This window comes from Athene cunicularia (assembly GCF_003259725.1).
Source record: "Athene cunicularia isolate RWA chromosome 3 unlocalized genomic scaffold, athCun1 chr3_part1, whole genome shotgun sequence".
Taxonomy (NCBI): domain Eukaryota; kingdom Metazoa; phylum Chordata; class Aves; order Strigiformes; family Strigidae; genus Athene; species Athene cunicularia.
In genome coordinates, this window is record NW_020799097.1 from 75,041,780 (window position 1) to 75,060,413 (window position 18,634).

At 36.1% G+C, this 18,634-nt stretch overlaps 1 protein-coding gene across 1 annotated transcript in view; it reads right to left on the bottom strand.

Annotated features, from left to right (window-relative positions):
• PRKN (parkin RBR E3 ubiquitin protein ligase) overlaps window positions 1–11,511 on the bottom strand; it is a 746,949-nt gene extending 735,438 nt beyond the window's left edge. The window contains exons 1-2 of the mRNA XM_026844563.1: window positions 11,486–11,511; window positions 10,764–10,822 (exon numbers count right to left, since the gene is read on the bottom strand). Of these exons, the coding sequence (XP_026700364.1) occupies window positions 10,764–10,822; window positions 11,486–11,511 (85 nt within the window). The remainder of the gene's footprint in view (window positions 1–10,763; window positions 10,823–11,485) is intronic.
• Between the last annotated feature and the right edge of the window lie 7,123 nt (window positions 11,512–18,634).

Below are 18,634 nucleotides of genomic sequence, written 5' to 3' on the forward strand. Positions count from 1 at the left end.
GTATACTTAGTATACTCAAAAATACAGCACTTCTAGCTCCAGCCAAGCATTTCAAACACCTAGCCTCAATTATGTTGTTTGCACATTTTGTTTAGTAAGAACATCTCTACTCAAGACATGATGTAAACATATACTTAAATATTCTCCTGATATTATGTAGTGTTTCTGAAGTAATCCCAGTAACTCAGAGAAAAAAAAAGGCAGGTAATCTGAAACACTTACCCATACATCTGTGATTTGAGAAAATGTGTCCTGCAGATATATTGCACAAAGCTTTAGGCTAATGCATTACTGTCTCAAACTTTCAGAATGAGCTTTCAAGAGTTACTTGGAGCTGTACTTTCAAGGAACTGAAACTTATGTTCACTGTAAATGTTCTAAGACTTTTCATAGTTGAGTGCTCCTCTCCATCTCACTAGGAAAGCAGAATTCTAGCCATTCATTCCAGTCTCCAAATATACTGAAGTGTCTCTGAGGAAATGCTCTGTCCCCTACCCCCTCTCACTTTTTTCCCCTTATACCATAATAACTTGTGACTGTCTAGAGCAGTAGCTGAGGAACGTAGTAAGGAGATGCACAACAAGTGAAATAATTAAGTTTGTGTTTACTGCATTTAGTATTTAGTACCCTCAAAGGTAGACAATCATTTGAAACAAACAAACAAACAAAAAAACCCATAGAAACCTGGTAACTGCAGATTTGAAAAAATAATCAAAATTTGTGCTAAAGCAGTAAATTTGATAATTTAGGAACAATCTGCAATCCTATTTACTGTACTGGAAAATAACATTGTGACAGCAGATTTCAAGGCCTGCTTCCAGCTACTACCAGCTGTAACATGAATTACTTCATATTTTGTTTTACATGTAGCACAAGAATAATTCAAGAAGAAATTTTCAGTAATCCCCATTCCAAGTATTTCAGATCCTGATTTGTCTGACTACTACTAGAAGGTTTTTTTCTCCCTCTCTAAAAAGTTTCCAGGCTAGTAAGACATATGACACCAGGGATACTGAAACATTGAAGACAGGTGTTAAAATACATTATCTGCAACTTACAAGTCATTAATTGCAAGTATTACAAGTTACAGTCCAATCACTTTCCTTATTCTCTAGTTTAAAGAAAAAAAAAGAGACAATGATTATATGCCACAAAATTTTACAGAACATTTTCAGACAAAGGAGCCAGAAATCAAATCTTTGCTGCCTTTTTGGATACTAAATCTGCATACACAGTGAAAACATTGTTACACACAAGTCCCATACAAATACTTAAATTTATTTATTTATTATTTAGCTACCAAACAAAGAATAATAAAAATAATATGGAGAAAATAAATGTTTTTTTCTTCAGCACTGTATCATTTTATTTGATTAGTAAGTGGGTAACTGTAGATTACTACTCAAAATACTTTCTGACAGAGATCTATTACACTGACAAATTACTTTCCAAGTAAATGGCTGAAAACACTTAGCAGTAGACATATAAAAAACTAGAAATATTTTCTTGGAATATAGCATGGAAAAAACATAGATCAAAAATCCTTTTTTTCAGCATTGTTTTGTAATCTTCTGAATAAGGTAAAGAACAATGTAGTGTCAAAAGAGGCTTTTTCCCCTTGTATATATTTGCCTTGCTTCTTAAGTCTTTGTTTAATTATCAGTCACCTGACTACTTTCTAGCCATTGACATTGCTTCCATGAATGATGATAAAATTTTTATGTTTGCCCTCATTTCACACCATAAATGTTTTACAGGGTCATGAATATTCATTTTGGTCTAAGTTATTTAAAGACAAAGGTGTTTCCAGGGTTTTTTCAAGCCTTGTTATTCTGCAGTCTGTTTTGTTTCACTTGAGTAATTTTGGATTATTGTAGCTGATTGGTTCCCATGTACGCAGAAGTCACATATACACCAAAATGGCAGATGTTTTTGTCTTGGCAACATTTCATCAAGTACATGGAAAAAAAAAAAAACAACCTCACAGCATAGTAACCGACCCAGTAGCCTGCAAGCCAGCTTCCTCATCAAGATTTGCAGCAGCCAACTCTAATAAAATGCTGGTCTCACCACAGAAGTTATTTTATATATGACTACAGAAAAATGTGGATTTAGTAACCACACAAGATAACATTTGTTTGCCAGTTGCCTTCCTGCAAACATCAGTTCAAAAAATAATAGTACATCATCTTATTACTTACCAGTAGCTGTTATTTTTAGCAAATAAGACAGTCTACCAACTTAACAGGGTTTGTGTTTGTGAGCCAAATTCTCTGCAGGGATGGAAGCAGAGAAACAATATTTGAACAGGTGCTGCCAGGAGGTTATAAGCAAACTGTGTTCCAACTTTGCTCCTCACATAGCACACACGCACAATGGCTATTGGTCAGTCACCACCCTTCTGGGAGAATGCTTTCATACTTAAATGTTGAAACTGGTATTTATGAAGACTGTATTCATAAATCCCCAATCTTGCAAACATTTTCTAAGGAGTACTGTGCTCAAGAGCATGAGTAGCCTTTTGACTTCAAAGAAATTCTTGCAACGAAGCACTCCAAGCCAAGTGTTTTACTGCTGTAGATAAATGTTTGAAAAACTGTATTTAGAAGACTACGTCCCAATGGCTTTTGAGAATAAGATGACTAGGGCTTCTGTGGTGCGAGACCTATTTCTTTGTCTTATACTTCCTCCAATCCCAGCCTTTCCACACACAAAAGATATTTTTTTCAGTTTAATCAGTTTAGAAATAAACACAAGGTAGTTTCACTGAATTAACAGAAAAGTTTTCTAAAATTATTTACTAATATTGATGCAACTTTCACCTGTAGATATTGCCTTACTGACTTGTTACTTTGTCAGACTATCAGGTGACTGTAGTTTCTCAAAGGCAAACAACAAAACAGAAGGGTCCTATTGGCTTCGATCCAGGGCTGCCCCCTCTCACATCTCAGCAGCATGCAGCCTCTTACAAAGCCTAAAAGTGACTCTGCTGTACACCGTTAGCTAACCCCACACCCGGCTGAGCTGGTGGACCCAGTAAAATACCATGGACTGGGATAGATCCACACTGGCAGAACTGAGGGCCAGCTCCCACACACAATTCAGTTTCTTCAGCTCAACATGCCAAACGACGAAATTGGCTTCAACAGTACCTACAAGCTTTCATCTTAAAGAACACTGTTCAAGTAGACACCTTGACAACAATAGATACCTTCTAAATATACAAAGTGGCACCACTTAGAAGATGCACCCTTCACTTTGCTTTTTTCCATACTAGCCTTGCTGCACCTGCTTCTTCAGAAAACTTACTTAATAGACATCTGGTCAACAGACAAGGCCATCGCCCAGAATATATTATGCTAAAATATGGATGCAAGTGTCTAAAATAGCCTGCTTTATGCTTGGTCCTCCAAAACAGATTTGTCCATCAATAAGAAGATTGAACTACCACATAAACAGCCTTACTTCCATTAAATTTCCAGTTCCTTTCCATCTGAATTTTAGATAGGAACTGGTGGATTAGTCTGGCCACTTCCTACACTATTCGCCAAGCCAGCTTTCTGAAATGCATGGGTGCCCAATATCAGAGACAGACAAGGCAAAAGAAGAGTCTGACAGTGTGATGGGACACCTAGTACCAGCATGACTGATGAGTCAACCCTTGGCTGAGTCATAGAATCACAGGTTATTAAAGCTGGAAGAGACCTTCCTATGGCGGTCATCTAGTCCACACCATGGCCTAGAGGAGACCCAATCATATCAGGGTGCTCAGGTCTGTATCCAGTCAAGGTATGAATATCAAGGGAACAGATTCCACAGACTCTCCAGGCAGCCTGTTCCAGTGTTTCAGTATGTTTCCGTATTTTTTTTTACCCCAATATATAATTTTCCTTCTTATAACTTCTGTCACCTATCACCATATGTCTATGAGAAGAGCTCCATTTTGCTCTATATATTCCCATTGAATGGTTCTAGACAGCAGTAACACCCCTCCTTAGCCTTCTCTTGTGAAGACTGAATACAGCCTGCTCTGTACTTCTCATGTGTCACAGGCTCTATAAAGCCAAGAATCTTGGTGACACCTTACTGCATTCACCCACATGTCTACAAGGAGACTGTGGTACCAAACCGTTGCACATCACAGTATCTCTTCCCTGCAACAGAAACCCATGTGCAAGGTGCAATTATGAAGCAAATCCGTGGACTGCCAACCAGCTATGTCCTATGAGTTGGCTCCTACAGAAGACAAGCAGCAGTGGTGATGAGCAGCCAATGCAAAAGACATCAAGATCATGACAGGAGAACATGAAAATAAGGGATGAAAAAGAACAAAGCTGGTATTTACAGTACTAGTTCACAAAAACCTCTTAATATTTTCCTTTAAAAGAAAGGTATTCCAAAGCAACTCAAAGGCAGCCTTTCAACTTCCAGGCTCCCAGTCATCACAGGACACACTGTAACAAATTTGAATGATCTGGCTCCTACTTTGAAAGTGCTCCTATAAAGCAGAACATTACTATGAAAGCTGTCCACTAATCATTATTCTTTCTGGATACTCCTTCCAGATGTACACACATCAGGTCATTGTTAGTCTGTGTATATTATTGCACCTGCCACATTTCATTACAAAACCCCAAACTTCCAAGTTAATTGGTTCCTTAAAAATTAAATATCATGTTGCCACTAAGTTAATGCCCAATTCTTCACCTAGCATTTCTTGCTTTGACCAATGGATTATTAAAAAAATGGTCTCTGAATTGAAAGGTCAGAAGGACAGCATGTATATGTAAAAACAGGACACGACCATTACACAAGTAATTATTCATGAATCAGCCCTAGTATCCTAGTTATAGTATTCCAGAATTGGCATTCAATGTTCATTTTCTTATTAAAAAATCATCATATGAAACACTGAGCTAAATGCGGCTCCTGTATGAACCTGGGGAGAGGCAGGAGTTCAACATATCATTGTAGGCATAATGCTGATGTACTTTTCTGAAATACAACTTCAAAAGTTCAAGAAAAAAAAAAAGAATCTAAAACTCAAAGTATATTAAGTAAAAATTGGGAAGTTGAACTGAATTTGAATTAGTCCACCACAGCTATTCAAAGTACGGTATTATTACCATAAGAATTTTAAAATTAAAAACGTACTATACAATGACAAATGAGTAAGGAAACTCATATACGCTCCCATCGCTAAGGTTCTTTTATCTGAACCAGTATTTAATGGAATACTTCTTTCCCAATTTTCCAAACATGCAGTAAATAAACATGAAACATTTCACCCATCATTGAAATTGTTCCTCTTCTAGCACAAGGCAAAAAAACCTTAAAACACTTAATAGCATTTCAAGAAGCTGCTGTTTAAACTAAGAGGAACAGAAATCTATAGTTGATATAATATCTGATGCCCCCCATCCCAAAATTAATTTAATTTGAAGTCAAACAGCAAAAGACTGACATTAAGATAATAAGATTCCAAGGCTGCGCAGATCAGGACTAGCTCAGAAATGAAATATTTTTTTATGCACACCTGAAAATTTATTTTCTTCAAGTATTAATAGCCATAAATTTGGTGCAAGAAGAGCTGTATGCTGTTCTGTGGCAACAATAGACCTGCCACTCATTGGCCACAAGAGAGTGCCTCGTGCCTTGGGGTTTCTTCTGAGTATGGTTTCCACAGAAAAAAAACTTACTGAGTAATAGATTGTGTTAACTATACTTTAAATAAAAAAAAAACCAAAAAAACAAAAAAACAAAAAAAAAACACCCAAAACCCCACACACACTAAAAATAAAGCACCACCAAAACAAAAAAACACAATGAAAAAACACTTTTTTTTTTTTCCCCACCCCTTACAGAGCACAGGAGTTTCCCCACATGAATAAACCTGAAATTTCCTATATTAATTTATGTCCCCATTCTGGAAAATATTTGTTTCCTAAGTAGTCTGGATCTACGGATTATTATTAAAAAACTAAAATTTTCAAGCAACACAAATGCATTTCCTCCTTTCTTCACACTAACACCACAGAATCTAGTGCAACAGAATTTTCATGCCAGTGTGTCTCCAGGTTTAGACAATTAGTAAGCCTTTAATTATGGACATCCAAAGTGAAATAAGATGTATACAATCTAAGGTCTTCTACGTATAGCAAAGAGTGAAAGAAAATTAGCAGTTAAGACTTTAAGTTAACACTTAAAATATACTTTTTATGAATGTACTGATAATTCTATCGAACAGATCACCATAATAAGTTTTTAAAAATAAAAAGATGATAAAGATGAACAACAATCTCTATTGCTATAAACATATAACCAGAATTAGAGAGTTTATTATTTCATTGGTTATTCATATTATGTCAGTATGTCATCCATCACCACAATCAAACTAATTACTTGAAAATGTTTAAACATGCTATTACATAACAGGTAATTAAAATAAACACCAGAGGCTGAACAAACAGATTTTAGGTAGCCCACATGGCCTCGTGTCCTGGTTCACCTAGGATAGTGTTAAGTTTCTCCCCAGGAGGGGGAAGGGATCTCCAGCCAGGTTATTCATATCATGTGATGTCAGGTCTGGCAGAGTGCGGGAAGCTTTCCTTTGTGGCTTTGGTCATGGGAAGCATGCGCAGCAGGGTGGCTGTGTTCACTGCGGTATTTCTCTGTATATCTTTTGTCTTGTTTATTGTTATTACTGCTTATGTTATTATTGCTATTGTTGTTCAGATTGTTATTTATTACACTGTTGTATTAAATTTCTCCTTATTTCAACCCCGGGGTTTGTGCCCGACTTGGTCGAAGGGCAGGGGAGGGACAATAGCAACATGGTCTCCGGTCCCGACAGGGCCTAAACCAGCACACCTTGTTAGATAGTTTTGTCACTAGGTCACAACAATGCAGAAAAATGGGTCTTGGATTTGAAAAATTACATCTCCAGTCACAATTAGAAACAACAAAGAACCCCAAACAAATCCACCAAACAAAAAACCAAATCCACTGGTTTAGACAATCCAGCTAAAGAAAAGTCTTAAGGTCTAACTTGTTCTGTCATAATTCTGTCAGTAAACTGATTTCTATCAAATTAAGGACTTATTTGTATATTGTTTTCTTATAAATACGCAGATATCAAGGTTTTAGAAGTCTTTTTCTGTCAAATGCCCATCAAGAACACCTTTAAGCTTATGACAGCAAAAAAAAAAAAGTTTCTTTTTTCTGTCAAATATTCCTTCATTGTTCTCCAGCACCAGCGAATTAAATTTGGTTCCATCAAATGAATCCTCACCTTGAGTTGTGCTGAGCCGGTATTATCGCAGTGCTGCGCAGTTACACAAGGTACCTGAATTTGGAGTACTCACTGAGAAACTCATGAAATGTGGTCTCCTTTCCCACTTCTGACAGACAGCATTAGACCATTAGAATTTTCAATTTAGAACTGAGTTGACTTTGAGGTTAAAAAAAGCCATCTTACTAGTCTTGAAGAGCAAATCAGCGGGATATTCCTACAAAACTTTTATGATCTTTACAGGAGATCTCAATTGAAGAAATCAAGCATACAGAGTACTCTCAACAATGCTTCCTGTAGCTTAAGCTGTAGCAGTTTTAGTTAGGGTTTGGTTTATTTTAATTGCAAGCCCACAAATTTCCTTGCCAGTTTTATAAGAGCTGTGTTTTCTCAAACCCAATTATTAAAGTGAATCTAAATCTCTTTTTTCCCCAGTTAGAAGGCTTTCATATTTAATTTGTGTCTAAAGAAATTTTACTAACATAGAGGCCCTGGGATAAAAAATTTAATTTTATGGTTATAATATAAAACAGGGGAATTGAAAAAGCCCCTTTGGAGTTCAGTCACAAAAAGGAAAGATTCAATTACTTTGAAAATCTTTAGAACCACAAGACAGAAATATTGGAAATTATGAGCCAGACTGGGGGTCATCATCAACTGTAATCCCAAATGGCATTTATTCCTTGGCTTTTATTATTATTCATTTAGAAACATAATGAACTGCAAGCCACTAAAAACACGAGGAGATAACTGCACTTAAGGAAAGTAAGCTCTCTCGTAATTATTCATTAATTGAATAAAAGCAAATGTTAACCACAGTAATAATTTCATTGTCTGCCTAGTGTTCAGTGACAAAACTGAACTTGCAGGGAAATTATAGTTTCTGAATATGTCTATTTATGTAAGATCCCTAATGGCAATATATTATTATAGAGCAAATATGCAAATAAGAGCACTTAAAACACATTTTAATTTTGTAAAGGTTAATAAATATATAGTAAAATACAGTGATGAAAATATGTTTAAAGCTAGCTATACTTTCATGGAGTGAACTTGAATCCCACTATTTTACACCACTACTATTTTATTAATTTTAGTCATTTACTCCTAACATATACTATACAAATATACACCACATTAATGTTTTTATGCACATATTCCTCCAAAATGTATATTTGGCACCAGAATGAAAAATAAAAAATTATTAACAGACAACCACTTCTTTGATATAATTATGTGAATTACTTCTATCATACAAACCAATGAAAATGTGATAAAATTAATTAGAAATATTTTGAAAACAATCTTGTAGAATGGACTGATTAATTTGATTTGTAGTAGGGTGTTCAACCTATGTTGAGATCTAAATCAAATTTTTGTTTTGAAGTCTTCAGAACTCAAGATGATCATCTTTAACATTGCCTTGAATAAGACATGTATATAAATTACTAATAGCAAAGTACTGATCATTCCTTTTTAAAACACTACTTTCTGTAACACTGAATTTTCTATTTATTGTTGAAATACATTTGTCATCTAAAAAACTCTCTTTATGTTTTATGGTTTGGTTGTTTGGGTTTTTTTTGTTTGTTTGTTTTTAATTTAAAAAGTCTCCACTATCCTAAATGCCCTATTATTTCTTTTCATGATTGTACTAGTTATATCCAAACTAATAACCGTTCTTTTTACTTATTCCGATCCTTAGGTATGTGTGTATACAAACTGTGATACAGATCTAGTCACGTGAGGACATGATTATGTCTAAGTGGTATAACACTGCAAAAAGACCACAGATATATTATTTAGCATGAAATATATTAATATATTAAGATAACAGACTTTTAACTATGTGTGCAATGATGACTATGAATTGATGTTGAATGATGTCTAAAACTAAAAACTTATAAAATGCCAACAATGTTGGAATTTCATTTTTATGATCTACTGTTTAATGCTTGTGATCATCGTAACTTGAAATTCATTGACCAACAAACTATCAATAAAACTGAATTCTCCTCATGTATGAAGCAGTTTTCTATTTCAAATACATAGGAAAAAAAGGAACAATAACTCAAAGAACATCACAGTACTGTCAATTAATGCATCACATTCCAGAAATCATTTAAAGGATTACGCTACACTATTTAATTAATCCATTAACAAGTAGTGACTTATCTGTTATAAATTGATTTCTCTCCTACATACTTAACAGATCTTGCCATTGATCTGTCATTCTGCCCCCAAATGATTTTAAATTAAGTTCTTCAGTGCACACTACTGCTTAGGACTCCTAGTATAGCATTTCAAGGCCCTAACCTAATGGAAGTATCCTAAAGATTCACTAGATATAAGCCTCTAGATGATAATAAACTAGGAAAATAATATGTGAGGCAAAATACTTGATCCTGTAACATGCTCTCTTACTCTGGTGTTTTAATTTTATTTTTTTTTTAAATAGCAGGCTTTGTCAACTATTGATATAATTTTAAAACTATGTGTTGTGTTAACTGAGGTGGCTGTAATTCCTTGTTCTACTTACAAGAGCACAGTAGTAAGTACAGGTTGGGTGGCAAATACTGCATCTTTTCTTATGCTCTGCTGTAATCACTGAGCAGGCAAACAATCCTTCTTTACTGAATACCACACTTAAACCCAAAACAAAAAACCCAAACAACTCTAATATGAACTATGAGGAATATGATTTCAGTTTTGTAATGTGCTGAAGTACAGCTCTGAGTTGCTGGACACTCTCCGAAGCCATGAACTTAAAGGGAACTGATGTTGCGTATTTTGTATAGCATAGCCTGACTTTAGCTTTTTTCCCCATATTACACACTCCTGCTTCACAGAAAAATGACTAAGGATATCTACACTCAAATAGCAGAAAAGTAACTTTAACTTGCTGGATGTGCTGCTGATCAGAAATGAAACTAAAACTCAAATATTGTACTACCTATGCATTACTCTCGATTGATACGTATAATATGGCCCAATTTCCCAAGGTTTCAGTATGAAGCTCAGAAGCATGAGCTACGGGATGTTACATCCTCCATCATTCACACCCAACATTCATTTTCCTGGGAATAAACTGTTAAATTGGTAAACATTAATAGTTTCTGACTTTAATATTTTCATTTCAAGTTTCTACACACCTACCTAAAATCTCTCCATAATTTCATTGCCTTTTTTCTTTCTCCTTGATGTCAAGCTTTAACTTTTTTCTCCTTACATCTAGCTTTCCTTAATTATGTCCTGTTGCCACTAGTTACACAGAACAGTCTCCCCCTCATGTTTCTGATGACCATAGTATCCCCCAATCAATCAGCTCTTTCCTTATCTATACATAAGTTCAAAAGGTAAATAGCTAAGTACAAGGAAAACTCTTCTATCAATACCAAGTAAATAAAAGTGCAGCTTCAAACTCTGGCTCAGAAAATCCTAAACTGCAGGGTAAGACTGAGAAGTAATGTACCACTGAGTATCTGCCTTGTTTTTACATCCTTCCAAAATGATGTCCAGCTGCAGTCTGTCCTGAAAACACAAAACTCTTAGAAAGGGTCAAAGGGCAGAACTAACAACATAACTATTGTGAATTAAGAGACTAAAAAAGGGAGACTAGAGGGAAGAATACCCTCAAAGTGATCACTGACATCTGAAGATACTATCAAACTGAACTAGAGACAAAACACTAGCAAATTCAGACTGGTGTTATTATACATCCTCAAAATAATTATTTTATCAAGACATTACATACATGGCCTATGCCATCACTCTCAGTCAGATCATAAATGCTTAGATGCAAGAATCAAACCTTCTGGGTGGATTAAGAACACAGAAATGTTTGTCTTAATATCCAACCCTTTCTCTTTTCAAGTATTCCTTATTAAAAGGGAAGAAACAAGCCTTGGAAAAGGTTAGCGAAGAGGTCTTGAAAGCTCCATTCTTGAAGATTATCAAGACCTGACTGGACTCAAGACCTGGAGCAATCTTGTCTGAATCAACTGACTGTATTTTCACCAGAAGTTTGGACTAGATGGCCTTTTGAGGTCCCTTCCAATCTGAATTATCCCATGACTGTATGAAACAGATACTTCACGGAAAAATCTGTCCTGAGTGCCTTTATTATTCTCCTTTCAAGATTGGCAACTGAATCTTAAAAAAAAACAAAACCAGAAAACAAAACCATGAACCCACCCAGTATCACTAATTATCATTTGCATTATTATATTGCCAAGGAGGTAAGTCACAGGTATGTCTTATTCCTTATGCTTATAGACAATTTCATATATATTAATAATTGTAAAATAAAGCAAGTTATTAAGCAAGCTCTGCCATTATTTTTGAGAATACAAGTGAAAAATTTATAAACCCCTTGGCTCTTGATCCCATGCAAAATATGCTTAAAAACATTTTCTATCCAAAAGACTAGCAAAAGCTAATCCATACCTACCCTCCTTAGTTGAACAAGGCAATTACAAATCTAAAACAGCAAACCCAAACCCCAATTATGATGGGGTATGTCAAAAGACTCTTCAGTAAGTGTTTTAACTTTCAAACCTGAAATACTTTTATCTGTTCTTTCAGAAGTGAAATTAAAAAGGAAAAAAAAAAGTTGCTTTGGTTTTCAACCTTAAAGTAGTGGCAGAGACAGACAATAAATTAATAGTGAAAAGGAAAAAAAAGTATGTCTGGAACAGAGCAACAAAATTATCCTGTTTAACACCATGTTACCCTAGAGTAGAACATTTGTTAAGAAAAACAAGAACAGATAAAGGTGCTAGCGCTGTTTTTTAGCACACATATACTGAAACGGAGGATGGAAATCTCTATTATAATGCAGTGTTCAATTCCGCATGTCAACAAACATTAAACTCCCTTAGTGGTCATTTCCTCTCCACTCTAACACCAAAATTCTGCAAATTAGAGAACATTTCACCAAATTGCTCTAAAAGGATTTTAAGTAGCTTTTATTAATACATAGAAAAATTTATCAAAGAAAACAACTATTATAACAGAGTATTGTGAGTTTCCATTACACAATGTAATTTTTGCATTTTTATCATATGAATTATTTCAATTTGTAAATATAATGACAAAACGAGCAACAGATAGTATTTTTGGAGATGATTATAATGTGCTAGAATCATTAAAAAAGACTGAAAAAGTCTTAATATCACATTTAAGAGGACAACTACAATAAAGTTCAAACATTTGTTTGCCAAAAATATGATGGAGGAATGAAACTTTGCCAGCCCTATGACATGATTTGGCCAGTATCATCTTAGAGCACATTTTAGCCATGGTTAATCTGCCTTGAATTGCAAGGAATTAAACAATCTACGAAGATCAACAGGGGAATGTGTTCTAAGCAGAAGCCTCCTAAGACACTGCATCAGCAAATACTGTTTCAGTGTAAAGATTTCCCAAAGCTCTTCCAAAACGTTTATCAATTCCCACAAGCAGCCCATCAGTCTTCTACTGCCCATACTGATACCAATGACCTGAATTTTGCCTCTATCGGAATGCAACAGTAAAAGTAAACACTTTCACTGACGGTGTTGTCAAAGAGCTATAGACCAAGACAATTACCCAGAATAAACCTTTTAATGGAAGTCCTCATATAAAAACCTTTTCAATATTTTGTTGTAATTTTATGATTAGTTATGATTCATTTTCAGGGTGCTTTTTTGGCCCTAATCAATTAAACTACTTCCAAGTAGAATAATACAAGTATATAAGAATTCATGTTAAAAAGATCTGGAATGAAAGTCATCTATCAATGCATAGTGAATACACTCCAAAAAGATAAACTGGTTTTTACAATAACCACAAAACTAAATTAGTATTTTACAAATGTAGTTCTGACTGTTCAGAACAGATCACACTTAAAATCTTTTTCCCCCTTTTCTTAAAACTCTTAAATCTATGCTACATTACTTTCCATACATAATATTGAGACTATCAGAAATTATATCCCAGCACTAAAACCTGAGGCATATATTCTTGTTCTGAATAAGTCAGTCAGAAAAGACAGTCAACTGTGCTATAAATTAAAGTCTTTTGTATTTAAAACTATCTGAATAACTCTCAATTCAATGCTTGCTAGATGAAGTATCTGCATACCTGGGTCAAATGGTACACTCAGAGTTGTACCTTTCTAAAGAGAACTCTACAGATGCAACTCAGGTATACACAGGAGTTGAAACTGTTAGTACAAGCTGAGACAAGAACTGCTGAAGCAGAGAAGTAAATCCCTACAGAAGAAGCAGACAATCGTAAGATAAAAGTCTAAAGAATGGGGATCCAGGGAGAAAAGCAATACAAGGTCATCAAACATGGCAGAAAATAATGAGAGACAAAATATAAGAGGAACGCTGAAAACTCATCTGTCAATTGAAAATACTGAGATGGGGAAGGACGAAAAACATACTAGAAAACATTCAAGAAATAAGGCAGAGGAGCAGGGAAAGGAACAAGCAAGTAAAACAAACCAAAAGAAAGCAAAAGTAAGGGACAACAAAAAGACAAAGCACTGCTTAAGAAAGATCAGAGAGAATATGCTGACACAAAAAGTTAAGCAAGAAACATACTATTTACTGATGCCTAAAGTCGTTAAGAGCTACAGTTAGCTAGCTTTAAACATTTCTCTGGTTACTCTGAAGATGAGTGGAAGGCTGTCCCATAAGTAGTTGTTCTCTGCTGCAACAGGAATGTTTCTGTCCTACAGCACAATCAATGAAAATCAATTGGCCGATAATTGCTTTGCATCAAATTAAATTATGGACGACTACATGGCTCAGAGGGTTGGAAATGAGATGTGGAGCCTTTCACCTCTAGGTCACTGCTACAAACACAATGCAAGTCAATAATGACTAAGAGTTGTTACTGTTGTGTTAGTAAAACCTGATTTTAAGCTCTACTAAAACACACCTTCACTGCTATATCACTTCAGAACTTTGTTTTGCCAATCCCTGAACAAAGCTGGACGAAGCTCCCAATACTTCTCATGTGACCTCTGTGCTGCCTGCAATTACGATCTACATAATTCCTTTTTGAGAATACTGCTCTCACCCTTTCAGTAGATTACAACCCAGATTACTTTTGAAACCAGTTTCAAAAATTGAAGTCTGCAAGTAAAATGTAAACTATATATCAAGACCACAAAATTATGTATAGTATTTCTTTTTAGACAAGATCATAAATTCTTAAACACACAGACATTTTGAGCATTTTCTCTGATTGTTACCAAAACACCAAACCAAGTCAAAACACCACTAAATTGTGCTTCCCCGTTGAGGCATAAAATAAAAAGAGACATAATACAACTTTTTGAAAACACCAGCTAATGTGAAGCAGAGTTTTTTGTTGATTAGTGAGTAGTTTGTTTTCATTTCAAATTAATTTATGCATGTGTTCCTGTTTGCTAGTTTGTTCATGGTTGGAACAGATCTTCTGACTGAATTACAATACTGAAGAACAAAAATACGTTTGGATAGCTAGACTAACCTTTGCTGTCCAATAACGTGCTACTTTGTAGGTCAAGGAAGTTTAAAACCACATGGTCCCATGCATTATATAATATTACCACTGCAAAGCCAGTAGTGACTCTGTTTTGGCTGGTATGGGCTACAGATGAAAACTTGCTGCTCTAAGTTTAGCCCAGGTAGGCAGCTCAGCCCCACACAGTCACTCATTCCCATCCAGCAGGGTGGGTAAGCAGAAGAGCAAAAGTTAGAAAACTTATGGGTTGAGATAAAGACAACTTAGTAGGTAAAAAAACCCAAACAACACCCAAAATCTGAAAACAAAACCAAGTGATGCAAAAAACCCTCCCAAATGCTTAACACCAGCCAATTAATGCCCAGCCAGTCCCTGAGGAATGGCAACCCTGGCCTAAAATAATCTTAATAGCATGAGTCAGTAATCTTTAATACAGAAGTAATCAGAGAAAATAGATACTTATCTCCATAGAAGAAAAGACCTATTAATGGAGGTAACCAGAATAAAGCTTCTCTTCAGTTTGTTATCCTCTGGGTCATAGCATTAAGTAGATTAAGTACAAAAACTTGTTAGTTGTGTTTTATCCCCTCTCACTGTTCAGATGCATGAAACATTGTTCACAACCTCAGAGATTTCTAAAACTTCAACAAAAACTCAGAGCCTGCACCAACGGGTAGCTTCTGTAGCCACACAGCCTTGGACCCACAGCATAATATTTCCTGAAAAATGTGAAAAGGATTTATTTAGGTAGTTTTACATCTTTCAAAATTACAATTGTTATAAGTAGACTGTGAACTCTGCTTTTGACAAAGACAACTGGTTTTGATTGTGAAAGTCTGAATGGTACCTCTGACACTGCTGCCACCTAAACCATGCACATATATACTTGAAGTCACTTATTCGGTAGTGGCACTCTTTTACTAAAATACACCCTGTTTTCCCAGACCTAAGTTCTCTTTCCAATTATATTCAGGAAAGTAGTATTATTTTTATTTATGGAGTTCCAGACTCCAGATTCAATTTCACTTCTAATTTAAACTTGAGCAGCCAAGTACTCTGTTACTATCAGCTCTGTGATATCCATAAGTATCCCTAGTGTAACTAGGAGACTGATTTGGACAGACACATGCAAATGCATTTGCAGCAGGAACTAGAAGACTGAGACATGGATTTGCATGTACAGAAGATTCAGGAACAACATGTATTTTCTGTGAGATTACTTTTAAAATAATGGAACTCAAATTCTTGAGCCTGAAACTCAAAACTCGGGAGGAGCTCTAATTCTTAGAATAGAGCAGCCTATTGGCCTTTTGCTTTAGAGGGGGTGGTCTGAATAAGCAGATACTCTTATCCAATTATGTTGAGCAATCTCTGTCTTTGACAGTTACGACTTTGTCACATTAGTCTCTTCATTCTTGAGGAACCTCGATGACCATACACACTCGAAGACTGGTATTATAAATAGTTCATAACAGGCTATGAAAATAAATGTACTGCATGATTAATTAACTGATTAAGGAACTTAACAGGTTGCTCATAAGCTATACCACAGTCTATTCAGATGATTACAGAACATCTACAATTCCTTTTACTGGTGCCTTTAACACTCCTAGAACATTTACTACTCACGAACTCTTAGAACCATAGCATGGTTTGGGTTGGAAGGGACCTTAAAGATCCCCTAGTCCCAACCCCCCTGCCATGGGCAGGGACACCTTCCACTAGCCCAGGTTGCTCAAAGCCCCGTCCAGCCTGGCCTGAACACTGCCAGGGAGGGGGCAGCCACAGCTTCTCTGGGCAACTTGTTCCAGTGCCTCAGCACCCTCACAGTAAAGAGTTTCTTCCTTGTATCTAATTTAAACCTGCCCTCTTTCAGTTTAAAACTGCTACCCCTCATCCTATCACTACACTCCAAGATAAACAGTCCCTCCCCATCTTTCCTGTAGCCTCCTTTAAGCACTGGAAGGCTGCTATAAGGTCTCTGTGGAGCCTTATCTTCTCCAGGCTGAACAAGCTACTCTCTCAGCCTGTTCTCATAAGGCAGGTGCTCCAGCCCCCTGACCATCTTCATGGCCCTTCTACAGACTCGCTCAAGCAGGTCCATGTCCTGCTTATGTTGGGGGCCCCAAGAGCTGGACACAGGACTCCAGGTGGGGCATACTACTACTTCTTCTTGAACTCCTGGACTCCTGTATTTATAAACATTCCCCTAATTTGAAGTTTGATTCATTTTTTCAGTAAGATTAGAATAATGATAATTCTTTTTTTCCCCTCCCAGGAATCTTCCTTTTTACCATTTTTTATTCTAAGAATTACACAGCAATTACATACCTTTACAAGGGCCATAGCTCCATGGCTAAACTGGGGTGGGGGCGTAGGGGGTGTGTGTGGCACAGAAATACTCCATGTGCCACAAGTATCATAGAAAAAAATCCCTGATTTATTTCTTTCTAATTCCTTTTTCCTCCCTATATCCTGGCAGTGAATAATGTACACCCCCTCCTCTGGACAGTCAGGCACCTCCTTAAATACTAAACAAAAGAAACACACCAGTGTTTGTTCTATCCTTCAGTATACTTACCTTTACTCAAGTATACCAAATACCTGTTCTCTAGAAAACAGCATGTTTAGTATTTTCAGTATTGTAGATAAACCATAATAAAAGGACCTCATTATAAAAAGCAATCCATCTGTAGCATTATGCTATAAACACTACGATTAACACATCACATTATGAAGTTGCCACTCTCCCCACTACTACATCAGGAGATTGTCTTCTTGGTTATGACATGAGGAACTGATTGAGCTAATTAAAATTAAAAAAACTTGTCAAAAAACATTTTCTCAAAAACATCATCTGACAGAGAGAGCAGACCATTATGGGGGTAACAAGCAGAATAAGGAACAATGGCAATATCTTCAGCAGGTATCTTCCATCACAAACCACAGGCCAAAGAGCCTCACCCTCCATTCAAGAAGGAACAATCCTCGCAGCTCAGTAAAATTTTGTAAGGTATCAAACAAAAATAGTCAATATTTTAAAAATGACCATATGCTAGCAGCACACTGATGCTGGTTTTACTTCAGTCAGAAAAAGAGTGCTCCTTGGAACTTTCCTCCTGGAAAGCAGGAGTGCTGATTTCCAGACACCCTGAACCCACAATTTCCAGGAAAAAAACTCTAAGCTGTAGGGAGGACCAAAAGGAGGGTTCTTCCACTTCCACCACAGCATCTGGGTCACGGTGCGCACAAATGGATCACAGCCTACAAATCACACCAGCCTTGGCACTTACAGAAGCCATCTCTGTTGTCTCATGAATCTTGTATTGCTACAAAAGGTCCCAGCTTCAACTGTATGGACAGCCAGTTTCCCTGTCCTAGCATGGCTAGGAGCTTCAAATACATTTATAAAAGCAGAGAACTGCACATGCAGGGAGTTTCTCTATCTATGGCTTTCTGTTTGTGCTCTCTAACCACTCACCACCTCTGTAAAAGGTTGGTATCACAAGTTGTGTTTTCAATTGAAATTTTGAATTTTGAATTGAAAGGCTAAGTGAATTAGCTGTGCTCAGACCCTGCCCAAGAAGCCTGATAATTCCAGGAATTTAGGTGGAAGTACCTACCTTCCATAATGTAACCAATTAACAATCTGCCTCAAAAAAAAAAAAAAAAAAAAAAAAAGATTTCCCACCCATACTAAGGTGCTGTACTTGGAAAGTATGATTACTGTTGAGTAGTTTCTATTCTTAAGACTTTTTCATTGCCACAAATAACAATGCTATTCATCTATAATACAGATTCATCATAGATAATCTTCAAATTAATGCAGGAAATAAATACTGC